The 22460-nt window shown below is 36.3% G+C and overlaps 1 protein-coding gene and 1 long non-coding RNA gene across 6 annotated transcripts; both read right to left on the reverse strand.

The window, feature by feature from the left end:
* Window positions 1–2466: 2466 nt before the first annotated feature.
* LOC113706115 (uncharacterized) lies at window positions 2467–9116 on the reverse strand. 4 transcript variants are annotated; one of them, XR_011820261.1, is made up of 6 exons: window positions 8039–9116; window positions 7695–7750; window positions 7438–7523; window positions 6238–6354; window positions 4746–4802; window positions 2467–2914 (listed from the first exon to the last, which is right to left on the reverse strand). It is a non-coding gene; the product is annotated as an uncharacterized lncRNA (long non-coding RNA). The 4 variants fall into 4 exon arrangements; XR_011820263.1 differs by lacking the exon at window positions 6238–6354 and adding an exon at window positions 4513–4542 and having other exon boundaries at window positions 8039–8972; XR_011820262.1 differs by lacking the exon at window positions 6238–6354 and having other exon boundaries at window positions 2467–2969; window positions 8039–8958.
* Window positions 9117–16282: 7166 nt separating this feature from the next.
* Window positions 16283–20475, reverse strand: LOC113706947 (protein NRT1/ PTR FAMILY 1.1-like). 2 transcript variants are annotated; one of them, XM_072063740.1, is made up of 5 exons: window positions 20255–20475; window positions 19953–20152; window positions 19504–19721; window positions 17954–18504; window positions 16283–17586 (listed from the first exon to the last, which is right to left on the reverse strand). In XM_072063740.1, exons 2-5 carry the CDS (start codon window positions 20149–20151, stop codon window positions 16719–16721), a joined length of 1836 nt encoding a protein of 611 aa, XP_071919841.1. In that variant the 5' UTR covers window position 20152; window positions 20255–20475; the 3' UTR covers window positions 16283–16718. The 2 variants fall into 2 exon arrangements, with proteins under 2 accessions (XP_071919841.1, XP_071919840.1); XM_072063739.1 differs by having other exon boundaries at window positions 19953–20161; window positions 20255–20473.
* Between the last annotated feature and the right edge of the window lie 1985 nt (window positions 20476–22460).

Consider the following 22460-nt stretch of genomic DNA (forward strand, 5'->3'; position numbering starts at 1 on the left):
CTAGAAAACTCGAGCTCGAGCTCGAACTCGAGTTTAAAATTGAGTCGAGCTTATCGAGCTCGAGCTCGAGCTTGTCGAGCCTGTAGAGTATCAAATACACAATAAAAATGACGCTAATACCCCTACTATTCGAGCAGTTTCGAGTTCGAACTCGAGCCTATCGAGCCTGTAGAATATCAAATATACAATGAAATTACACTAATACCCCTACTATTCGAGCATGTCGAGCTTAAACGAGTCGAGCTATGCTCGGCTCGTCTATTAAACGAGCACCAAGTTGAACTCGAGCTCGGCTCGTTTCTCTCAATAAACGAGCCGAGTCGAGCCCTTATCGAGCCGGGTCGAGCTCGGCTCGCGAGCTACCCGGTTCGATTAACAGCTCTAATTTTTGAGGATAAAAGGGTAAACTTCAATGGGCTGAGGGAGTAATGATGTGACGTTAACTAGTACCGCTGGCACAACTTACCGGTGCGGTCCATCAACTAGATACCAATTTATAATCCAACCACCCAGATTGAATTGCTGAATCCGACCTACAGGCCCTCTTTAAAGTACACTGGGGTCTTTTTATTGTACAGGTCAGATTAGGTGGAGATGTATTTGACTTGCAATTTGTATGGATGAAATTGCAGGACGATTTCTAAAGATTGCCAAATTTATTGTCTTTTTTGTATGTTACTGTGTTGGTATTCATCTTTGTTGTGTTAATTTATTGTGACAGTATATCGCAATTATACTTATTGTGCGAATGTTTATATTGTACGATATAATTAGGACCGGTGATCGTACAAGTCCCTAATCCTTAAGTGTAAATAAATTATATTGTTGTGTTTTTGGATGAGGATATTTGGATGCGTTTGGATTTCAAATCCAATTCTCTTATCCAAACAAATGAAGAAATTTGGTTGAGAATATAAAATTTACCAATTACTTGGTATATCTACTAATTAGTTTTTGACCAATGATGATGTTCCAAATAAGACTTTAGATCTCATTAATTACATGTTTAATACAATTCAAATAACATTGCCACCATTTGGCGGTTGGCGGCAAGATTGGCCCTAAAGAAGAAGGTGGGTGATGAGTCATTCGCTTTTTGCTGTTATTTGAGCACGTCAAACTTGTATAGAAGTTTGTGCCTAAGCTATATCAATTGCAATGCCTTGGAGTTGGTGCTATCGCCGGAATTAATCTAGAAGCCAAGTAATACAGAAGGCGGAATCGCGTCCGGCCATTTAGAGAAGAAAGCAAAAATTCAATTTCTACCCAACTGTTAGCATTTACGATAAGTCTTGATATATTTGTTTGTGAACCTTGAATCTCATTTTGCAGCAAAATCTCTAAGAGCTCGTCCATTTGTTTCTTTTTTGTCATTTATTTTTCAAAAGGCAACTTAATAGATATTTCCTTTATATGTTGTTGTATCTCTTCCTCCCCTTTGTGGTGTATGCCTTCTTTGTTTTCGTAGTATTCTTTCAATTTTTGAATCAAAAGGTACAACTACACGTAAAATCTAATGCATGTAATACAAACAAAAAAAAAAGATATAAGATAGTTTTTTTTTTTTTTTTTTTTGCTAACCCTGGCCACGGGGAGGGACACCACCCCCCATTTATCATATAACTTGGGTGAAAACAAAAGATGATGTCTCAAAGGGATCGAGATCCACTCCCCTACATGTTTGTGCAGAATCTTCCTAATTGACGCAATCCCTAACCTATCTAGACACATGGCTCCTCTAGCAGGAAGAAGAAACTGGGGCCATTACAGAGCAGTTCATCTAAGCTACCAAAGTTGGACAAACATGATCTGTGTCCATTGAAGCCAGAAACTATCTTGAAGAGAAGAGTTATCATGCGAGAGGAGAAACCCGTCATCCAATTCTTGATCAAATGGAATCATTTGAGCTATGACAAAACATCATGGGAGGACAAGTCTTTTATTGAAAATCAGTTCTCTGACTTCCAGACTTGAGGACAAGTCTGATTTCATGGGAGAGGAATTGTTAGGATGTGGGGGCAATTGGATCAAGAAATTAGCCAATGAATTAGGGAAGGTAAAAACGATGTAGTTTTGACTAGCAATGATTTAAAAGATAGTTAAGTCAGTTAGAGGCTGACTAACAGAATTTGTAATCAAAGGTGGGGCCCACGTGCTAAGGTTCACCGCGCATTCAGATAAAAGCCCAATTATACCCACTTTATTTGCAAATTATTATGTAGCAGATGTAAATGATAAACAAAATTTTCAGAGTTGTGTTCTTGGAAATTATATATAATTAGTTCAAAATTGTAAAAATATGAAATTCAAAAGATGAAAATTATTATACAATACCTTTAAAAAAGACAAGAGAAACATGATTAGAACATACACAACTAGCCATTGATCCAATATACAAATTATATTGTGCTGTCCTCGAAATTTACGAATGAAATCTCATTCTTAAAAAGCATCAACAGTAACATATTTGCATTAATTAACATAATTAAAAACTCTTTCTCAATCTTTTGAGTTTTTGAGGAAAACGACCTCACAATTTCTGCACAGCTTTGATGCTAGAGAGGTTTTACAGCATTATGGGATAAAGCCAATCAAAAGAAAATAAAATCCTCCAAAAAGTATCAAGGATATACATCATAAAGAAACCTCATTTTTTTTCTTTTTCTTTTTTTTTTTGGGTACATTGGAAGAGGGAAGAGGTCATAATCTCTTAAATAGAAACAAAAGGAGAATAAGCAACTGCTAACACATACGCTTCCAACAAATTTCGCATCTCTGCGCGGATGTCATCAAGAACTTGTAAACCTAATGGACCATAAATGCTGCACTTGGCCAATCAATTTGTATATTGATTGCATTCTCTCCAAATATGACTCGGCTAACAACCTCAGCTCCTTTACTTTAAGTCTCATATCTGAATAAGAAGATTATGATCTGCTGAGTTCTGATACCTAAATTTTTTACTAAAACTGCATGCAAGAAAAAGACCAATCAAATGGATCTATTTATACCGTGCAATAGTAAGGGAATAGATGACTAGTAATATCCTTCACATCATGCAAGTCAATCTCACAACTATCATTTGGAGTAGTCCCATGCTGTTTCAAAAGATGCAAGCTAAATTGCTAAATGAAAATAAGAGGTTTGCCATATGCCAAAAAACTCGTCAATGATTTCCAAACAAAATTTACTCTCAGTTTCGACGTTATGTACAACTAAAAACTAACTAAATTTAAGTGCAAACATCTGCTCCAAAATCTAACTTGGCAAGTTTTTGTATAGGAGAGCAAAAGAATCAAGAAGATTTCTCAATAAAGCAGGACAAAAGGGAGTTTCTAAAAATTTTCAACTTAACTTTGATGCTCTTAGCCCAAGGACAACAAAAAATTAGGACAATCCACTAAAATAAAATATAGAAGAAACTTTTCATGAAAGGGAGAGGAAGGAGAGAAAATATGATCGGCATTCAGAGAAGGAAGGGAGAAAAGAATATAGCAACAGAAGAAAGAATGAAGTATAAGGGGAGACAACATTGGAAAAAAAAAAAAAAAAAGAGAACTGTCTAGAGCAAGCTATAACCTTGTAAGCAACTCAAAAACAAAGATAAGATATGAAGTAATTTTCTTTTATACTGCACACTGGCCAATATTTACAGCCTTAAAACTAGCTAGAATTCCTCAAATTCAAACAAGTCAGTATCTTATTATTTTCTTTATTTGTAAAAAGAAAACAAATAATATCATACTTTTCCATTCCAAACAAATTAATACAAGGTTGACCATAAAACTGCCAAGTAGTCTGAATTTTCATTATAAACCATGTGGCCAATATCGAATAGTAAAGCTACAAGTCAAAACACAATTGCATAAGCAAATGCCACAATGAGCTTCAAGAGAAACAGAAAAAGACTCACATGAGAAATTTACGAAGCACTGACAATTATCAGGTTGATACAATTTTGGAGAAAGTCAAGGAATGAAATTTGTGAAATCCTTGCTATCAATACATTTTTAAGGAATCCAATCAGACACATAATATTATGCAGTAATAATTAGCCTTTGAATTGCAGTAGCATTTTTAAGGGAAAACGTGACTAACAAATTACCCTTTGAATTGCAGTTATAATTATAATAGTAATAACTACTCTATGCTCAATCGAAAATGCATTTTAAGCATCCAATCAAACTGTTAGTCCTCTTTTACATCATTCATTTAGCAAAATATTTGATCTAAAAGCCTAGAGAATCAGCACAAACCACAAGGTGAGAAAACATATATATGTCTAGAAAAAATGAAGCAATATTGATTGATCTCTTTCAACTATTTCTTCCTTTAGATAATTGTTTGCCTTTTCTTCAACATCCACAGCTTCTAGAAGAATAAGCTACATTATTTAAAAAAAACCCTCAATATATGGCTATCAAAGACTATATTAGAATGATTGATAAATTCAGCATGGCAAATAATAGAACACGAGTATAATGCATAACAATTATGAGAAAAGATATCCACCTCAAGAGTACTTCAAACTGAACCTCTCAGCTTCATATATGATTCAGATGCATAACAATTCATGTTGAGAAGGCAATAGTTAAAAAAAAAAAAAGAATTAGTAAAATTAACAATTTCAACACCCACCAGACACTTCGTGAAAACCACTAAATAGCACAAAAATCAGAAATTTGAAATTCAAAGTTAAGGTAATCTAGAAAGATGACCACAAAATAAAAAGAATAGATGATAACCTGAAAAGCTAAATCTTTTTCTCCTCCCTTTAGTATTTCCTTGTGATTTTCCTCAATCTATCAAATAGGCAGCAATCTAAGATTATGAGGAGCATCAAAACTAAAGAAGCAAGCAAGAAATTAAAAACTTCAGAAATGAAAAGGAAGCAGAAACTTGAAGGTCCAACCTAGTGTAAAATTGGAAAAATGACGGGGAAATAAAACAAAAAAAATTCATAACCTGAAAAGTTAAAATTTTTTCTCCTTTCAATAGATATTCCTTCCATTTTTTCAAACTGTTTTCACATTTGAATACTATAACGTTGAGATACCAAGAACCATATATTACATACACTTAAAAAATGACCTCACCAATAATGACTAACCATAGAAAAAAGGGCTTTAAAGATCTCATTTGGCAAATTCACATACGAAATAAAAGCTCAAGTAAGATATTGTCAATAATATTAAGAAAACCCATAAAGGTATAAACAAACAATTATTAGATCAAACTTGGCTGTTTTGTCTTACAATTACTATGGGCAGAATAGACTGCTATTATAGGCAATGAACGACATAGTTCAATCGACAACTCTGCTTTACCCAACTTGCTCACAAACACTTCTAGAACAAAGCCATGTAATTAAATGATAATGCTCAAAATGTAAAAGCATTTGCTAAAAAATTGATCTTCTAGTTTTTGAAACATTAATGAGGTGTTATCAAGATTAAAATGCAAAGAAGAAAAGTCAAATTGTGTAACCTAACCATACTATGATAATAACCAAAGTAATAGGCTCTTTGAAGGGCTAAGAGAGCGGGGGAAAAAAAGGAAGAATAGGTCAGAAAAGAAATTGCCCTAGTCCAACTCATCATTCAAGAGTAGAAAAGCAAAAGAAAATTATAAGGCACAACTATTCAATATGTTATTTTAACTTTCACAAGCAAATGTACATGTATCAACCCCCTGGGAGTTTCTATTCTAGCTTTGTAACCTTCAATTGTTGAGGAAAACAATCTATCAAATAAACAAAAGAACACAATTAGGAGATAATCTAAATCCTATCAGCATATACATTTAAGAATCTAGGGAAGCGAAAAATTTCTCTTATTCAGGGGGAAAACCCCGAAGAATACAAAATCAGTCTGTTTACCACCATTTGTGCATTATCTTCAATAAATGTCGCGTCGCAGTGGTAGTTATTAAGTGGTGATTTTTTTTTTTTTTGCATTGATAGTAAAGAAATTGCACATGAGCCACTATAAATGAATCATTCTTTTCCGTAGGACCAATAATTACAATAAGAAAGCAAACTATGAACCAAAAGGTAAATACATCAATACATTGAAACTGCATATAAGCAAGCTAACAAATGAATTTCAAATCAAATATTAAATAATCTGCAATAAATGAAAATTTCTTACTAAAAAATTCAGAGACTACAAAATTACAAGGTTCTCATGGTAAAAGAAACATTAGGTAAACAGCAATACATCAAAAGACTAAACATACCTAATTAAGTAGAAAAAGGCTAAACATAGAACAAACTTAAGTAGCCTTAAAGCTAGTGAGAATAATATAAGCAGCTTCCCTCCTATCACTGCCAGCAATCAGCTTAACACAAAATACCTATTAAAAACGCCAGATCAGTTTTGGATACTCAAAAAAATCCAAAAAGAAAAAAGGAAAAAAACATTGCAATCATGGGCTCTGAACCAAGTATAATCCCTGCATACATAAAAATCTTTCCTTCTTGTACAGGATGATGGCACATAAACATCAAGAAACAATATGATTTTCCATTGAATGCCTTCTGCATAGAATGTTTGGGACAAATAAATCGAGGAAAAAGTAAAAATTTGGAACCCATACAACAAATTGAACAAAAGGTGAGATGGCTAAAAAAAATAATCACAGTTAAGAGTATGGCCAAATATACACACTTTTGGCAATCACTTTTTCCTCATTCTGTAACAGAAATTCTTGCACTTCACAAATGTAATTTGAGAGCGAGGACTTTTTGGAATTTGATACACCAGACATGGTAAGCTCAACCAAAAACTCAATATTGTACTGAAGCAAATTACAGCATAAAAACTTTTGGTTCTGCTGCAAAACTCAGACACCCATAACGCATTTTAGCAATAAGTGTTAACCACACTTGTAAATGCAACTACACCACTCTATGCATACTCTAAATAAAAGTCACAACTACTGGAATGGAAAAGTAATGACAAAAACATCTATTCCAAGCACAATTCAAACAGAATCTCCTAGTACCATGTATAACTTGGATGCATAACCATCCGTGTTAAGAAGGCAATAGTAAAGATAAAAGGGAAAACTAAGAAATAATACCTATAGCTACTTTGTGAAAACCAATGAATAGAATATAACTTGAAAGCTGAATTTCAGGTGAGCTGCAAAGATAATTGGGGAAAAAAAGATCACAACCTAAAAAGTTAAATCTATCTCTTCTTGTGGATTTTTCTTGCATTTGTCCCCAATCTACTAAACAGAAATCAAAATATGATATAAATGGAAAATAAGACTATTAGTAGCAGCAAAACTAAATAACTAAACAAGAAATTAAAACATATAATCTTCAATGGAAAAGCCAAAAAAAAAAAGGAAGGAAGCAGAAACTTGAAGGTCCAGTTTAGCGTAAAATTAGAAAAATGGTTGGAAAATAAACTACAGAAAAATTCGAACCTTGAAAAGTTATCTTTTTTTCTTCTTCCCGTCGACTTTTCTTCCATTTTTCCCTCAATTTATTAAAAGAAAAATGAGTTCCCTATCTGTCCAATAGATAGCAGAAATGAGATCGCTAATAGCAACAAAACTAAAGTACTAAGCAAGAGATCAGAAATCAGAAACTTTTCTTATAAAAAAAAAACGAAAACAAAAATTTGAAGGCTAGAGTAAAATTGGAAAAAGACTGAAAAATAAATTAAAGAAAATCGCACAACCTGGAAAGTTGATTCTTTTTCTCCTTCTCGTGGACTTTCAATCCATTGCCCGCAATCTATGAGAAGTAAAATGCGATTGTGAGTAACTGCAAATTCAAGAAAACAAAGAAAAAAACAAAAACTAAACAAAAAACATCAAAGTGCCTTATTTGCTTTTAATTTTTGTTGATTAACAAAGAAGAAAAGAAGAAAGAAAACATGGAGATGAATGATAGATCTAGTCATCGTTTGACAGAGAAGGAGAACGAGAAAGGAAGAGTGTTCGTCTATCAAAGTTGAACAAAAGCAGAAGTTCTTGGAGGAAGAGATTAGCATCCTGGAGGAAGCTAAAGATATAAGCTTACCTAATTTCCTTCCTCGCACAGCATTTCTCACTTCACTACAAAAAATGGTCAAGGCGATTTCCGCTACATCAGCTGGATTTGTGAACAAGTTTTGGGAGTATTTACAAGGGGTGTTAGTTTCTGTCTTGATGAAGCACTCTGACAACTACCCACAACTTCAACGGACGCGGGGCTGGAGCGGTTGTTCTGACAACCGCTCCGGAAGGTGTAACACCATTTGTACATGGTGTAACATCATTTGTACAAGGTGTAACAATAGAACAACAGCGGGTAACATTAGAACAACATTTTTGTGAGTCCCACACGGCATGAAAATCGAGTTACAAGACGTGATCTGAGTTGCACAAATTTTTGAGGCCTCATCCAGGCCGTGAACTGCCTGGGACGGTTGTCAGGTTGTCCAGGCCCCTCGTCCAACTTGAACTTGAACCTTCAACTTTCTGTCCGAGGCACAGAAAGTGAGTTGGGAAGCAGGTAAACATCTGACATACTCTTTGGAGGCAAAGTACTTTACGTTGGAGACCAAGTAGTACTTTTTCTTCTTTGGAGGCACAATGGAATCCAAAGTAAACTCACGTGAGGAGCACAAGCGACTTGGACGAACACTCTCTAGCCAATAACGATTGGCCACATCACCAACACAAGCACCTCTTTTGAGCCATGGCATTCGCTTTTTTATATATACTAGGAGGCATAAACACGCTTCGCGCGAAAGAAATATAAAATGCCCTGCCCAGTTTTGAACCAATAAAAGAATAACAATTTATGTAAAAAAGTATATTTTTTAGTATAGGCATTCCACAAGTCTGAAATTTTGTTCATATTTCTCGGACGTTTCTCACAAAGCCTCCAGTCAACGGTAACCGCCAACTTTCATTTTTTACAAAACCATTTCTGGTGAAAAAAATGGAGCTAACGTAATATATAATACAGGAATACTGGCTCTCAGGAAACCATTTCTTACAAATATAGTGTAGAGTTAAAAGTAAAATGATTAATCAGAGAGGTTAGCTAACAAGGTAGATGATTAATCAGAAGGCATTTGTGCGCAGTTGAAATACAACATAAATAAAATGGAGTTTAAAAAGTTATCACAAAACTGCAAGAATGCTAATTTTACGATAATGTTGCAGCATCTTTATGAATAAATATTGCAAATCAGGATATTTATATAGAAAACAACCTATAACAAAGTATTATGCATCATTGGTTGCAATAATTGGGTGAAGTACTAAAAAGAGAAACATGGAGCTATAAGCCAAAAGAAATTAAATCCATTCAGGTGGACAATAAAATTTAAGCTACTATTGACTAATTCTCTGCTTTTGCAAAAATGTATGCTCTTTGAAGGGTTCTACAAAAATTAGTACAGTCAAGATTTCCCTGTGGAGTTAGTGCCTAGGACGAGCAACATGAGATGGTTAGAAGGAAGAACTGGCAGAGTCATTTAATAACATGAAGATTCTTAACCAAACATCTTTAGTCACCTAGGCAGATGCTATTAACATTCACAGAGTCTAAACCAGGAAATATCTCTTCAATAGACACAAAACGTATACACTACTTATTCACAAATTTTTCAAAAACTACACCATTTTTTGAAACAAATACTACTTATATACAGCCTTACTTAGTTGCTGACCTCCACCATCCACCAAAAAAAAAAAAAAAAAAAAGGAACCGCATCACTTTGCCGAAAAAAAATGTTTCACAATATGTGCAGAAGACCATAACAAGCACTAATTCACATCATTTTTCATAATCCAAATTCCATTCACATATCAAAATATTTCAGCTTTATACAAAACCAACAAACAACAAACACAAAATTTCATTCACATATCAAAATGTTCATAGCTCATTCCCCTGCAGTTCAGGAGAACATACGTCCAGTATGGAAGAATAATTACCCCAAGAAAAGGAAAACTAAAATGGAAAAAAATAGACCTAAGATCAATTCCATAATTTAGTTATTAGCTTCTGGGCTAAGTTTATTTGGTCGAGCTCCTCTTCAACATTCTCCTATTGAAGCCCGTGTATGACGGCAAGGAAGAGAAACCAGAACCTCACCTGCTTTCATCTATTCAATTGGCCAAAGGAACCGATTCAGCCTGAAACACATAACAATTCAAAGGACAAAATAAGAGCCAAAGATAAGCATAAAACAACGCTGGAAAGTGTGTAATTTGTTGAATAGTAAAGGCGCAAGTGAACTCACCAACTTTCTGTAGTTGAGAAAATAAAACATTTCAAGGTAGCGCTGCATTTTAAGGCGATCAAGCTTGGAGATGAACTGAACTAATAATATTTTCGCAGCTTAAAAGTCAAATGAATGAGTAGGCTGCTACTTACTTCTCTTGTATACGTTTCAGGTGTCCTGATGAGATGGTTTCCCAATAGAAAACATCTTCTTTACACCTCTCAATGTAGAAACGACCTGAATTACTGGTGCAAGCCACCAAAAGTTGATAAACAAAGAAATGCTCATGAGTTTCGCCGTTCCTTTCTTAAGTCCATTTGACAACAGTTATTTTCTGATCAATCAATACTGACTCGTAAGGATGATGAACAATCAATTAAAAACAAAGAGATAAAAGTGAAAGAAACTTCACCTTCAAGGGAGCCGATAGAGAAAAAGGAGATGACACGGCAGCCGAGGAGGAAAAAAACCGATGAAAAAAAGGAAAAAAGGGAAAAGCAAAAAAAAAGCAAAAAACAAAAAAAGAGAATCCAGTCACATTTAGATGAACTTGAAACGCTTGATCAATAAATGTCTGATCGGTCAAAGAAAAAAGCTAGGTATCAAATAACTTCATTTTACTGGGAATGCATATCCAGTCACCTTAACCTTAGATATATATAACAAGTCTTTATCAGCAAACAGGAGAGCAACAGAGAAGAGGAAAGCACCAGTTTCTGCATCCAATAAAACAGCGAGAGAGGCAAAGGTTAAGAAGATACAATAACAAAGAGTAAATGCGGCACAACAAGTAGCAGAGAACAAAGCGGGAAAAAGTATAACAAAGTCAAGGTTAAAAGGAAAAAGAGCATAAAACAGAAGGTAGGGCAAGATAACCTGTACATAGCAAGAAAACACGAATGGGAGCTACTAAAAAAGACAAAAACAGTAATGCAAGAACTGTTGACAGGAGGAAAGTGGAAAACATAGCTCAGGAGGCCACGGTAGAAAACTAAATTTAAATAGACCGCATGAGAAAGAAGAGAAGAAGCAAATCGAGCCGAATAGCAAAGCAAATAGGCAATGCAATAGTAACAGATTAGGAGGGCATAAATTTTAGGGGGAAAAACCAAATAAGAACGACAATGCAGGCAATACGCTGAAAAATGAGATAAAATCAAAGAATAACAGTGGAATTAAACCTTACGGAAGAAGACAGTAAGACAGTAATTCTTACAAAGAAAAGAGAAAGTAGGAAAAAGAAGCGAGGCTATAGCTCAGAACCAAGAAGCAAGCAACTGAAGAGGAAGAAAAGAACAATGAAAATGAGGCACAGTTACTGTGGATCATGATGATGATAGCTGGAAAAGGCGGCATCACAAACATAGAAACCTTTGTATACATCGGAGAAACAAAGAGCTTTCAGTCTTGTCAATCAAAGGAAAGCGGAAAAAAGGCATTCTTTGGGAGGTCTGCAGAGCAGAGCTGAAACTCCCAATTCGCAAGGAGAAGGAAGAAGCTCAGCAAGATACAACGGTGCATTTGATTTTAAAAGAAGGGTAATATCGTCAAATCATACAACCCACATTGAGCCCATCACCCAACACCTGTCATCAATCAAACCATCACCTACTGTCATAAGCTCACTCAGTTAGCAAGCTGCTGACCGGAGAATGGTACCCACGCTACAGAGAAACGGTCTCTTCTCAAAACCGAAGGTCCTCACCTTCTTCTCTCGGACAAAGGAAGAATTCCACTTCTCCTCCTCCTGGCGAAAACACGCGAGCCTCACGTGAATGACGACCAAACTCCAGCCAATAAAATGCAACCACGTCAGCACAACAACCACAATCTTTAGAAAACCCATTCGTGTTTTTACTATATAGGTTGATACGTCTCTTTCTTCTCAATTTCTGGAAGTACCATATGCATGGTTAATTGGTAAACTTCACCTTCATTCATAACATAGTTTCCCTACTGTAGTCAAGTCATTAGCTCTATGTTTGCTCCTTTCTTAAACTCTTTGTATTTATTTTTGGATTATTTATAAATATTGTTGGTTTATTATATACATATTCTTCTCATGTAAAACTTTACCACTATCAATTATAGTAATTAAAATTGAGCCACATGTTAAAATTCAATAAAGAAAGGAAGTAAAAATTTTAATATTAAGAACGTGGCATAATAGAGAGGTATTTGTATCTCTCAAGGGGTTAACCGACAAAAAAAAATAGTTAGGGAAAGTCCAAGTCAGGTCTCAATCGAGTATTGATGGAAATAGGCCACAGTAGTAGCAAAATTGTCAAATGGCAGCACCTCCTAAGATGCATGGTTCCTTTGATCAATTGAAAGACAGCTATACCATTAGTTTGCTTAAAGGGACATTCGACCGAACACGTGATCCGTTAAACTGGAAACTACTACAACTTGAACGGTTTGGATATCAGAACGTTAAGGTTTTGAGTTTAAATTCTTCTTCTTCATTTTTGTTTCTTAAATTCCATATTTCTTTTGCTGAAGAAAAATATTTAGAGAACTACCGCAATCTGAAAACTTAAGGATTCTAACAACTTATGCATAATTTGGATTAGTTACTAGTACAAATTCTCTTCGTAAAAGAGTCGGACAATTGCTAAATTGCTAACTAAACTCGGAACTAGACCTGAAGCCTATGTGAGCTTTCAAATTTATGTGTATCAGCCTACACTAGATTTTTTGGACATGTAAGTAGAAAGAATCAAAACATCGAATACACAGAAAATTTAGAAATCTGCACTCCAGACAAGTGTTTACTAGAAAACAAGTTAGGGAAGTTTAGAAGGAGAGGTCACTTTTTATTACTAGCAATATCTACACATCTATTGTGAAAATGACCAAAACATCTATAGTATATTTCTATGCCTTTGTGCGTATTTCTGTACTCACACGCGAAAATGACCAAAAGATATATAGTCTATTTCTATGCCCTTGTGTGTATTTCTGTACTCGCACATGAAGAAAACCATTTGGTTGTCAAGAGTGAAGAGTAGAAGAAACATACATAAATAGAAGGTTCCTTTTGGCTCCAAAAACAAAGAGTTTATTTTTTTTAATTTAAAATATTCTTAATCACTCTCTTTCTTATTGTGGAACTGTTTTATGTTACCTTATCCTGTAAGCTATTAGTAGGATTTTCTACAGGAAGGAATTTTAGTAATCATATGGTTAAGGTTTCACCCACAGATATATCAAAATGAAGACTTGTTCAGTCAATAAAAACTTATTTAAGAATTTATGGTGCTAATAATCTCGGAACAAACAATATAAAAAATGCACCAAATAGTTGAAAAAAAAATTTATAACCAAAAATCATGTACGGCAGGCTAAAAGAGTTAATAGGCTGTAACAAACAGTAGAGAGAAGCGACATCAAATTGTTGATGCTTGAAATACGTAGGTTCACAAGAAATTGAAATAGCAAATTTGACTTTAAAAGGGCTTGAAATTTAAAAAAAAAAAAAGGGGGGGGGGGAGAAAATTATATTCCATTAGCAGTGATGTAGTAGGCCACATGATCACATTTTAGCAGTTTGTGAAAATGAATGTCTTAATTATCTTAAGGTCATCTTATTTCCTTTTCATTTTATTTTCCAAGTTCTTCATTTGAGTTTAGTTGGGTTTATGAGTATACAAGGGTAATTTGCAAAAGAAAACGCTTTTTAGCAAAGTGAAATTGTTAAAAAAAAAAAAAAAATCTCAAGGAAGGCTTCTGAAATTATCCCTTATTGGTATTACAAGTAATAAAATGGCATTTCTGTAATTGATTGAAGACTATTAATATTAGTTACGAGATAACCAACAAGTCTGGTTATAAATTATAATGCACTGATATGGATGCTGAAACTGTCCTACGTACATTACATTACTTCTTATTCATTTGGAGGAAAGGATCATGATCTGAAACGAAGCCAAGTGCAAGAAGATGGCTGTGCAAGTGGGAAGCACGGTTAGTTGTGGGGCAAATCTTTCTTCAATTGACTTAAACCAGCGTTCGACAAAGCCAATTTCTGTAAGCAACATATTATGATGCCAACTGTCTTAATCGAGCATTGGAAGAGGCAACATTAATTTGTGGCAAGATTAATCTGAAACTGATACACAAGCACATAATAAAAGTGCAAAAATTTGTATTGAACAAATTTCAATAAGAAAATGAGGTTGAAGATGATGATATCCTTGAGATGTTATCCTTGAGATGTTATTTGTTCCAACTACATAAAGTATTTGCTACAAGTTATGGCAAATTATTATCTCTAAAATATAATAATATTTAGAGAAACTTGATAGCAAATTTCAAGTTTTCTTTTACAAACAAAAGATCAAGATTTTTTTTATTTGCCAATACTTGTCATTTTTATAGGAAAAAATACCTATGAATGTCCATTGGATACTCAAATCCATAAAAATTTAGGTATGAAGTTACTTTTTCGGATCCAAAAGAGTATGGATCTGGATTTGGATCTAACTAAATTAAATGGATCTGAAACTGGATCAAAAGGATCCAACCCAAATCCTATCCATTAACATGCTTAATTGTGATAATGTGATGGAACGGACACATGGGCTCCAAATGAAATTTGGGTTTATGACATTTGCGTACTATCGTTTTTATTCGGCAAAGGACAATAATTGTGTGACCCACCAGACGCTCCAGCGGGCGCGATGCCCCACTGGGTGCTGAGCATCCATTTCTATTTTCTTTTTTCATATATTTCCATTTCTTTTGTCGTTCCAAGTAAAGCCTCCAGTGGCAAAAGCTGCGAAGGTTCTGTTCAATCAAAGCCATTGCCAGAAACCACCGTCAAGCATCAAAGATGTCAAGTACGGATCTGACTTCAATGGATAGTTGGGAACAGGGGCAGGAACGTTAATCCTTGAAAAATGACACATGTTAAAGTATATATTTGCTATTTCTCATTTGCAACTAAGGAAAACGTTAAAACTAATAAATATAGTAAATTTTACTTAGAAAAAGTTATTGATAAGTTAGTTTAAGTAGGGTTTTTATGTCTAAATGAAATGTTAAAATAAAATATTTTACTTAGGGAGGCTTTTTGATAAGTTAGTATAACAAAATATTTTTCTAACTAAAATAATAGTGATTTAAACATTTGAACTAAACAAACTAAAAACTATTAAATTGAATTGATTAAATAGTAAAATAATTCAAGAATATATGTCATATTATTAGAAATCTTTTAGAAAACATGGACTAATAAATCTCTAGTATAATAGATTTTCACGTATTTATCCCATTACAATCTACACACAACTTTCAACTTTTTGCTCTTCTTATGCTTTGGTCCAAACCGTTTTCTCCTACCCATTCATTCATGCACGTCCAACTACCACTACCACTATCACTAGTTACAATGAGTGGTCTAAGCCACACAAATTTTTTTAGCCTAATCAGGGCCGTGAACCTTCTGAAACGGTTGTCTCTGACAATCGTTCCAGCCCCTCCTTCCCATAAAGGGTAGTTGTCAACTTTACCTTTTCAATTGTCGCAGACATTATTTCTAGCCTCATATTTCACTGGCTTTTGATCAAAAGACATCCACACCCAAAAGCACCTAGCAACCTTGACAAAGCCAATCATCATCAAAAAATTGTAGTACTAATTTTCTATCTTTTAGTAATTGTTTTGAAATGGACTCAAAAAACGGAAGAATAGATAGAGTTTTATAGTCAAACACGTGAAATTGAGTTGGATACTTGGATCTCAACAATACTGAATGAAACAACTGTAATTTAAAACAAATTCAGATTTAGATTCTTTTTTTTTTTCCCTTTCAGCTAAGCAGGGAATTTTAGATTCTTTTAGGTGTCAGGAATCGTGGGCTTCACCAAGGGATTGGAGTTTAGGGCTTTTGTGAATTCTTGGAATGGTTTGTCAGCAGACCTCTTGACGGGGCTCGCTCGGCCTGCGGTTGCGGTGCAGCCGACGAGGGAAGGCGGCCTTGAGCAGTTGAAGTACTGAGATGTAGTATTTCACATAGATGGTACGAGGAACCGGACAAAGCAGGTAACAAGTTATGGAATGAGATAGAATAAGTTATAGCACGAGATCTGTAACTATTGCCCAAGTTATGGACTGTAACATGAAGATTGCAAATTATGGACCAACCTTCCAGGTTCGACCAAATTATTAATCTGTTCAATTTTCTGTGGAGTCAGCAATACTCTGTTGCGAAAAACTAGTCTAGTCTAGGGGAGTATTTCCAGCCACAAAAGGGAAATTACCAAGAGAGATTGTTCCTCTACTACAGTTCCCGGCTGCCAGACATCTGTGCATGCATCCAGATATAGTAAGTTGGATGACAGCTTTTACAGTAACGAGATTGTTGGATCAACTGATATTCTCGACTCCCAGGTTTCTGCAGGTGTACTGAATTACTGATCACGATACAGCTTGTCTAGGTTTCACCTACTATATTACAGCAATGAAAGACCTCTAGTTCTACTCATCCTGTTCATGAAAAGTCGTCTCTTTCTTATCTTCTTTGCCAGGACCATAAGCCTTGTTGCAAATGAGGAAATAAATCATGTTAAGCATACTTAAGCCAGCAAGCACCCAGTAGTAATAATCATAGTGACCCTTATTGACATTGGTCGAAATCCAGCTTTCTTTTCCTCCCAGTTTCGAGAGTTTGTCGATGGCGTTCATAAGAAAACTTGAAACAAGATTTGCCGCAGATATCCCAAGTAAGGAAAGAGTACAAGATATACTTGACATGCTTCTTGGAAACTCGGAATAATAGAACTCATTCTGTGCAACCATATTTGCAATTGCACCAGCGCCGATCAGGAAAGATTGGGGAAGAAGCCAAAGTAATGATATGTCCACCACTGCAGCTGAATCATCTGAATATCCTTCCCTGATAGCCAGACTACGTCGTTTAAGCTCCACTGTTGCTGCCACTATCATGCCTACAAAAGAAAGGGCCACTCCAATTCCCATTCTTTCCCTTGTCGAAGGATGAACAGGTCTCCCCAAAATTCTTGATGCAACAGGCAGGATTATCTGAAGATAAAAAGGTATCCATAGTACTGCACCAACAACGGCAAACATACTACAAGAACCAGCTGGCATTTCGAAGTTTGGACCAAATTTTCGGTTCATGAACTTTGCTTGAAGTACAGAAAATGAGAGCTGGCTGTTATTTACCGACATTATCATTCCTGTGGACCATAAGGGGATCACTTTGAGAATCGACTTCAGGTCCTCAACTTGATTTACTGTGCAAAGACTCCAGGGATCTGCCGCTGTTCCATCTGTTGTCAAGTCTTTCTCAGGATCTAAGCTGATGCAAGCTTTGTTTAAGAACCTGGAAGACAAATTATTGAAGCTTCCATAAGAGAAATATTGTTTAAATGACCAACTAGGAACTTCTCTCTTGAATGTTCAAACTCCAAATGACTTTAAAGAAAAACACTCAGACTCAAAAAATGCTTTTACAAATTGTTGAATTCGCCACCACATGAAAAATAAAATAGGATTAATTGCAAACCAATTATAGCTACCAAATACAGGCAACCTTGTATAATCAAAATAAGTTGCTAAGAACTTGAAGTTATTCAGATATATAAATCAAGAAAGAAATACAGCCCCAGTCTGAGAGCGGAGCCAATCGTTTTGGCTAAGAGAACATCAAGATCAAGGGGACACTACTGTGAGGATGAAAATACACTCACCTTAGTTTTTCACTTGGAAGACAAATTGATGGACCCCTGTGGTGATGGTACAGCATTTTTGAGCTCTCTGTTGGCAATTCTATATGCCGTTTCCTATAAGAGGCTACAGCCACTTGAAGCATTTCAACAATTAAACTTGATTTAGCCTTCAACTTGACATATAAGTGCGAAGCCAGGGAGAATGACAGAGTTGACAACAACATGAGCATGACCGGAATGCCAAAACCAACTTGCCATCCCAAGTTTTCTTGTACGTAGACAATGCAAGTATAAGCAATTAAAAGAGAAATTGTGGATAACGCAGAGTACCAGCTGAAATAGGACTCCAGAACCCGTCCATTGTTGTGGCCACCTGCTTTTTGTAACTGATCAGCACCAAAAGCTAAGGATGAAGACCTAATTCCTCCAAATCCAATAGACATGAGTCCAAAACAAGAACACAAGAGAGAGAGTTGAAAACTTGTCGCAGAGCTACAATTTTTATTCGATTCATGACATGGAGGCGGCTTTACTTGTGGAATCATACTTGTTAGCCACAAAAGAGCCATTCCCTTCAATCAGAGTAGAAACTCATTTTCAGATGACTCCAGCAAAATTAGAAATAATATAGTAAATTCGAAGAACTAAAAATGCACCCCGCTGTATTACTGGTCAGTAGTGTAATTTTTTCTTGCAGCAGCACGACTACTTCCGTGCATCAACAAGTGAAGCCTTAAAGAAAGATGCAGAGAATTTAAATTTCTTTAAGTTTTACTAGTGTGATGTGCAACAAATTATCTTCTAAAAGTCAGGGGTTCTTTTTCAGTTTTCTTCACTGCACATGAATATCGATGGAGCAGGATTTGTAACTGAAAACTAAAATATAAAGCTGCTGTGTGCGTGAAGAAACCAATGGCCTGCATTTTCGGATGACATCATGCCATGTATGATTGGAATCCTCTCAAAAAAAAAGAAGAAGAAGATGATTATGGAGTTCCATTCCAAAAGTTCAGAAAAAGCTAATATAAAATGAGAGTTGCTGGAAGCAGAATTAGACAAGAAAGTCTAAAACATGCCTTTTCTGCAATTTGTTTCACCAGTTTCCTATGTGAACATGTTGGTTCTTAATTGAAATGATCAATTATGGTTCTAAACACAGGGTCAGAACAGATAAAATTTTGTCACTGCATGAAGATAAAAAGTGAGAAATGATGTATTTTTAAGACAGAAAAAAGGATCTGACAGCGGCAGGAAAATGACTTACACCACTCTTAAGCAAACAATGATGTAATCTTAAAGTGCAACCCAACTCCTCCTCCTCACAAGATCATGAAGCATTTTTAAATGTTCTTTGATCCATCCTGGCCGCCAGATTGTACATCAAAGAAAAAAGCCAGGGATACTCTATAAAATTCGTCCACTTTCACAGGACAATCTGAAGTTGAAAATGACATGATGGATGAAAATGCAAGAAATCGGAACAAACAGCTTCTTATGCTATGAAAAATTAAACATAATTAAAACAAATATTAACTGCTGAAAACACTAAAGTGTGTAAATGGGGTATTTACCAGAAGACTAATAACACAACCAAATAAGATCATCCGAAATCGACCCAGAAATGAATCTGCAACTGTAGCACCAAGAAGGGGCATGAAATTTGTTGCTGCTGACCAAAGAAAGATTATGTTAGACCCAGTAGCCATGTTCAGATGGTACTCTCCCGTCAAGTACAGAATCATGCTAGGCTGTAGCCCGCAGCTTGCCACCTGCGCAAAAGCCTCATTGGCTGCCCCCGGAAAAAAACCATTAAAACACAGAACGGTCAATTCTTAATAGAAAATTTCACTAAAACTATTCCTCAATAAACTTCAATTAAACAAAGACACATAGAATGAGAATCAGATATACCTAGTTTTAATAAGGGTCGTTTGTTTCTTGTTTTCAAAGTGAGGTTTCAGTCCTCACCGTCCCCCTTTCCACCCCACCCCTTCTTCAAATTCAAAGGAAAAGAAGTTACCTAAAATGAATGGCATGGTTCTGAAGCCACCTTTTGCTGAAAAACAGTCATGATCATCCTTAAGTAAAGGCTTTGTAATCATCCCTTCTACTTGTTCATCATCAGCGGAATTCTCCGTCATGCATGTAGGGACTTCTACTTCTTCTACTGCAATAATATGTGTCGAGTATTTTGATCTTGATTCTCGTCCAACAACCATACTGAGCACACTGGAAAACAATTACTAATATTTTATATGAACAATTTCATACTAAGCATACGACCTAAGCCAAGCCACAGATGCAAACTACAAGATAAACCACCTTCTTCCGCCAGATTTTGCAGCTCCATAGCATTAGACAGAGGAGAAAGAACAATGAGTGGACTTGCATTAAAATCTCAAGTACTGATTGTGTTTTCTATTGTATTTTTGTGAATTTTTTGTACAAAAATTATTGTTGAATTTGTTGTAAAAAAAATTGTCGTAGCAAATTGATGTGAGATAAAAATTTAATAAAAAAATATATTCACAAAAAACGTAATAATTTTTGACGAAAAATGGCTATCCAGATACAGCCAAACTCCAATGGCTGGGGGACTAATGATGTGACGTGACCTAACTAGTGCCACTACCGCCAATTTACCTTTTGTGGTCCGCCAATTTGATACCAATTTATGATCCAACCATCCAGATTGAATTGCTGAATCCCACGTCTAATTTCTTAGATTATATATAAAAAAAAAACAATCCATCATCAAATGTAACTCTGACATGGGATATTTTTCATTTTATACGTGTCGTGCTTACTCAGCAGGGTCATATAGTAAATTTGTTTTTTTTTTTTTTGAAAAAATCAGCCAATCAAAAAGTAATGGGCAAATTATCTAATTGGCCCTTGAACTCTTTGTCTAGGTAAAAATAAACCCTTCATCTATTTTTGCTGACTTGAAACCCTCGAACTTGTAAAATTGGACACCCGTGATCCTTTTAGCCAGTTTCTCCGATTTTGCAACCGGAAGGCTAATTCACACGAATGCCAGTGTGCTTCTTCAAGGGACATTTTTGTCCGCATCTTCTAAGCAAAAAGGAAACAACTCCTCCCCACCTTGGTTCAACCAGCCCAGTCCCTTGCTCATCCTCCCATCTCCAAATTCTCCGTCGAGGCCGTCGGTCTCTGCTCCGACAGCCGCGTTTTTATAGGTGTCGATCTCGAGTTTCCTGGTCTCCCCTTAAATCAATCCGTCCACGCAGAGCAGTTCCTCTGCAACAACCTCGCCGTCCATGGCTGCCCTCGCAGTCTCCGCCGCCTCTTGTGGCCACTACCGCCAGTTCTTCCAAGAACTTCGGGATTCTTCCTCTCCAAATCCTCATCACCTCCGACCACCAAAATCAAAACTTTTCAAAATCTCCCCTCCCTTTTAAGCCATTGCCGGAATTCTTAACCAACCCATTTGGCCCCTGTGATCTGTTGGATAAAGAATCTCCCCTCCTCCTCAAACCCCATAGCAATGGGCTATCTTTTGATACTTCCCGAAAACACGCAAAAAGAGATTCAAGTTCCGGACGACTCCTAGAATCGGGAGATATGGAACGCTTTGCCGTGTACCAAAATTGGCAATTTGGGTCAGATAACCCGCGTAAGTGTCCTCAATAAAGGCACGTCCCTCCGGGTAGAAAATAAAGCTCCGGATCTGATGTCTTTTTTCAAGGACAACTTGCAGGGAATATCCGTCTGCCACAAGTGCGGCCTCTATGTGCCTTTCGATTGCCAGTTGACTCCAAACGAAGGAGTCGAGTTTTCGCTCGTTATAAGACATCCCCCGCCAATTCGTCCCCAATCGATCAGCGAGCTCTGCTCGCCAGGTGTTCTCATCGAGCAGCGGAAGCTCCAGTTCATTCTAGATCTGGTCTTGTGTTATTTCTTGATTTGCCCCAGAGCCAGAGGAACCTTCACCGCCAACCCCTCCCTCCACCAGAGAATGACATTGTCCCGGTCCTGACAATATCACGTAGATGCGTATTGGTCGGTACAATGACTCGATTCTCCACTTCCATTGCTGGTAAGTGGTTGAATCCTTCCACATTGAGGGATGTACTTTCTGGAACTTGCGGTAGCGTTTCTTGCGCTGCGTTTAAAAAAGGCTCTACGGCTGCAATGGCATCTCCACTGGAAGGTTTGGATAAGAATAGTGTTTTAGCGGTTAATTTTGATAGGACTGGTGTCCAGAGTGGGGGAAAATTGGGCAGTCGAAGGAATAGCTATGACTCTGTTAGTGGGAAGATTCCTGAGAGCGGTGGTATCACTCTCCTGCAGAGAATGAGGAGAGAGAAAGCGGCGGCAACGAGGGTTTTGCAGAAATGGAGGAAAGAAGGAGAAGTTGTTCTCTTTTTGTTTAGAAGATGCGGACAAAAATACCCTTTGAAAAAACACGCTGGCATTCATGTGAATTGGCCTTCCGGTTGCAAAACCGGAGAAACTGGCTAAAAGGGTCACGGGTGTCCAATTTTACAAGTTCGATGTCTTAAAG

Source organism: Coffea arabica, chromosome 8c (genome assembly GCF_036785885.1).
Source record: "Coffea arabica cultivar ET-39 chromosome 8c, Coffea Arabica ET-39 HiFi, whole genome shotgun sequence".
NCBI lineage: Eukaryota > Viridiplantae > Streptophyta > Magnoliopsida > Gentianales > Rubiaceae > Coffea > Coffea arabica.

Excerpts from the sequence above, each read along its gene's own strand:
- LOC113706947 (XM_072063740.1), bottom strand. The coding sequence starts at position 20,151 with ATGGTTGTTGGACGAGAATCAAGATCAAAATACTCGACACATATTATT. Across the intron at positions 19,722-19,952 it reads AACCATGCCATTCATTTTAG|CCAATGAGGCTTTTGCGCAG; the intron begins GTAACTTCTTTT and ends TTCCGGGGGCAG. Across the intron at positions 17,587-17,953 it reads CTTCCAAGTGAAAAACTAAG|GTTCTTAAACAAAGCTTGCA; the intron begins GTGAGTGTATTT and ends TTTGTCTTCCAG.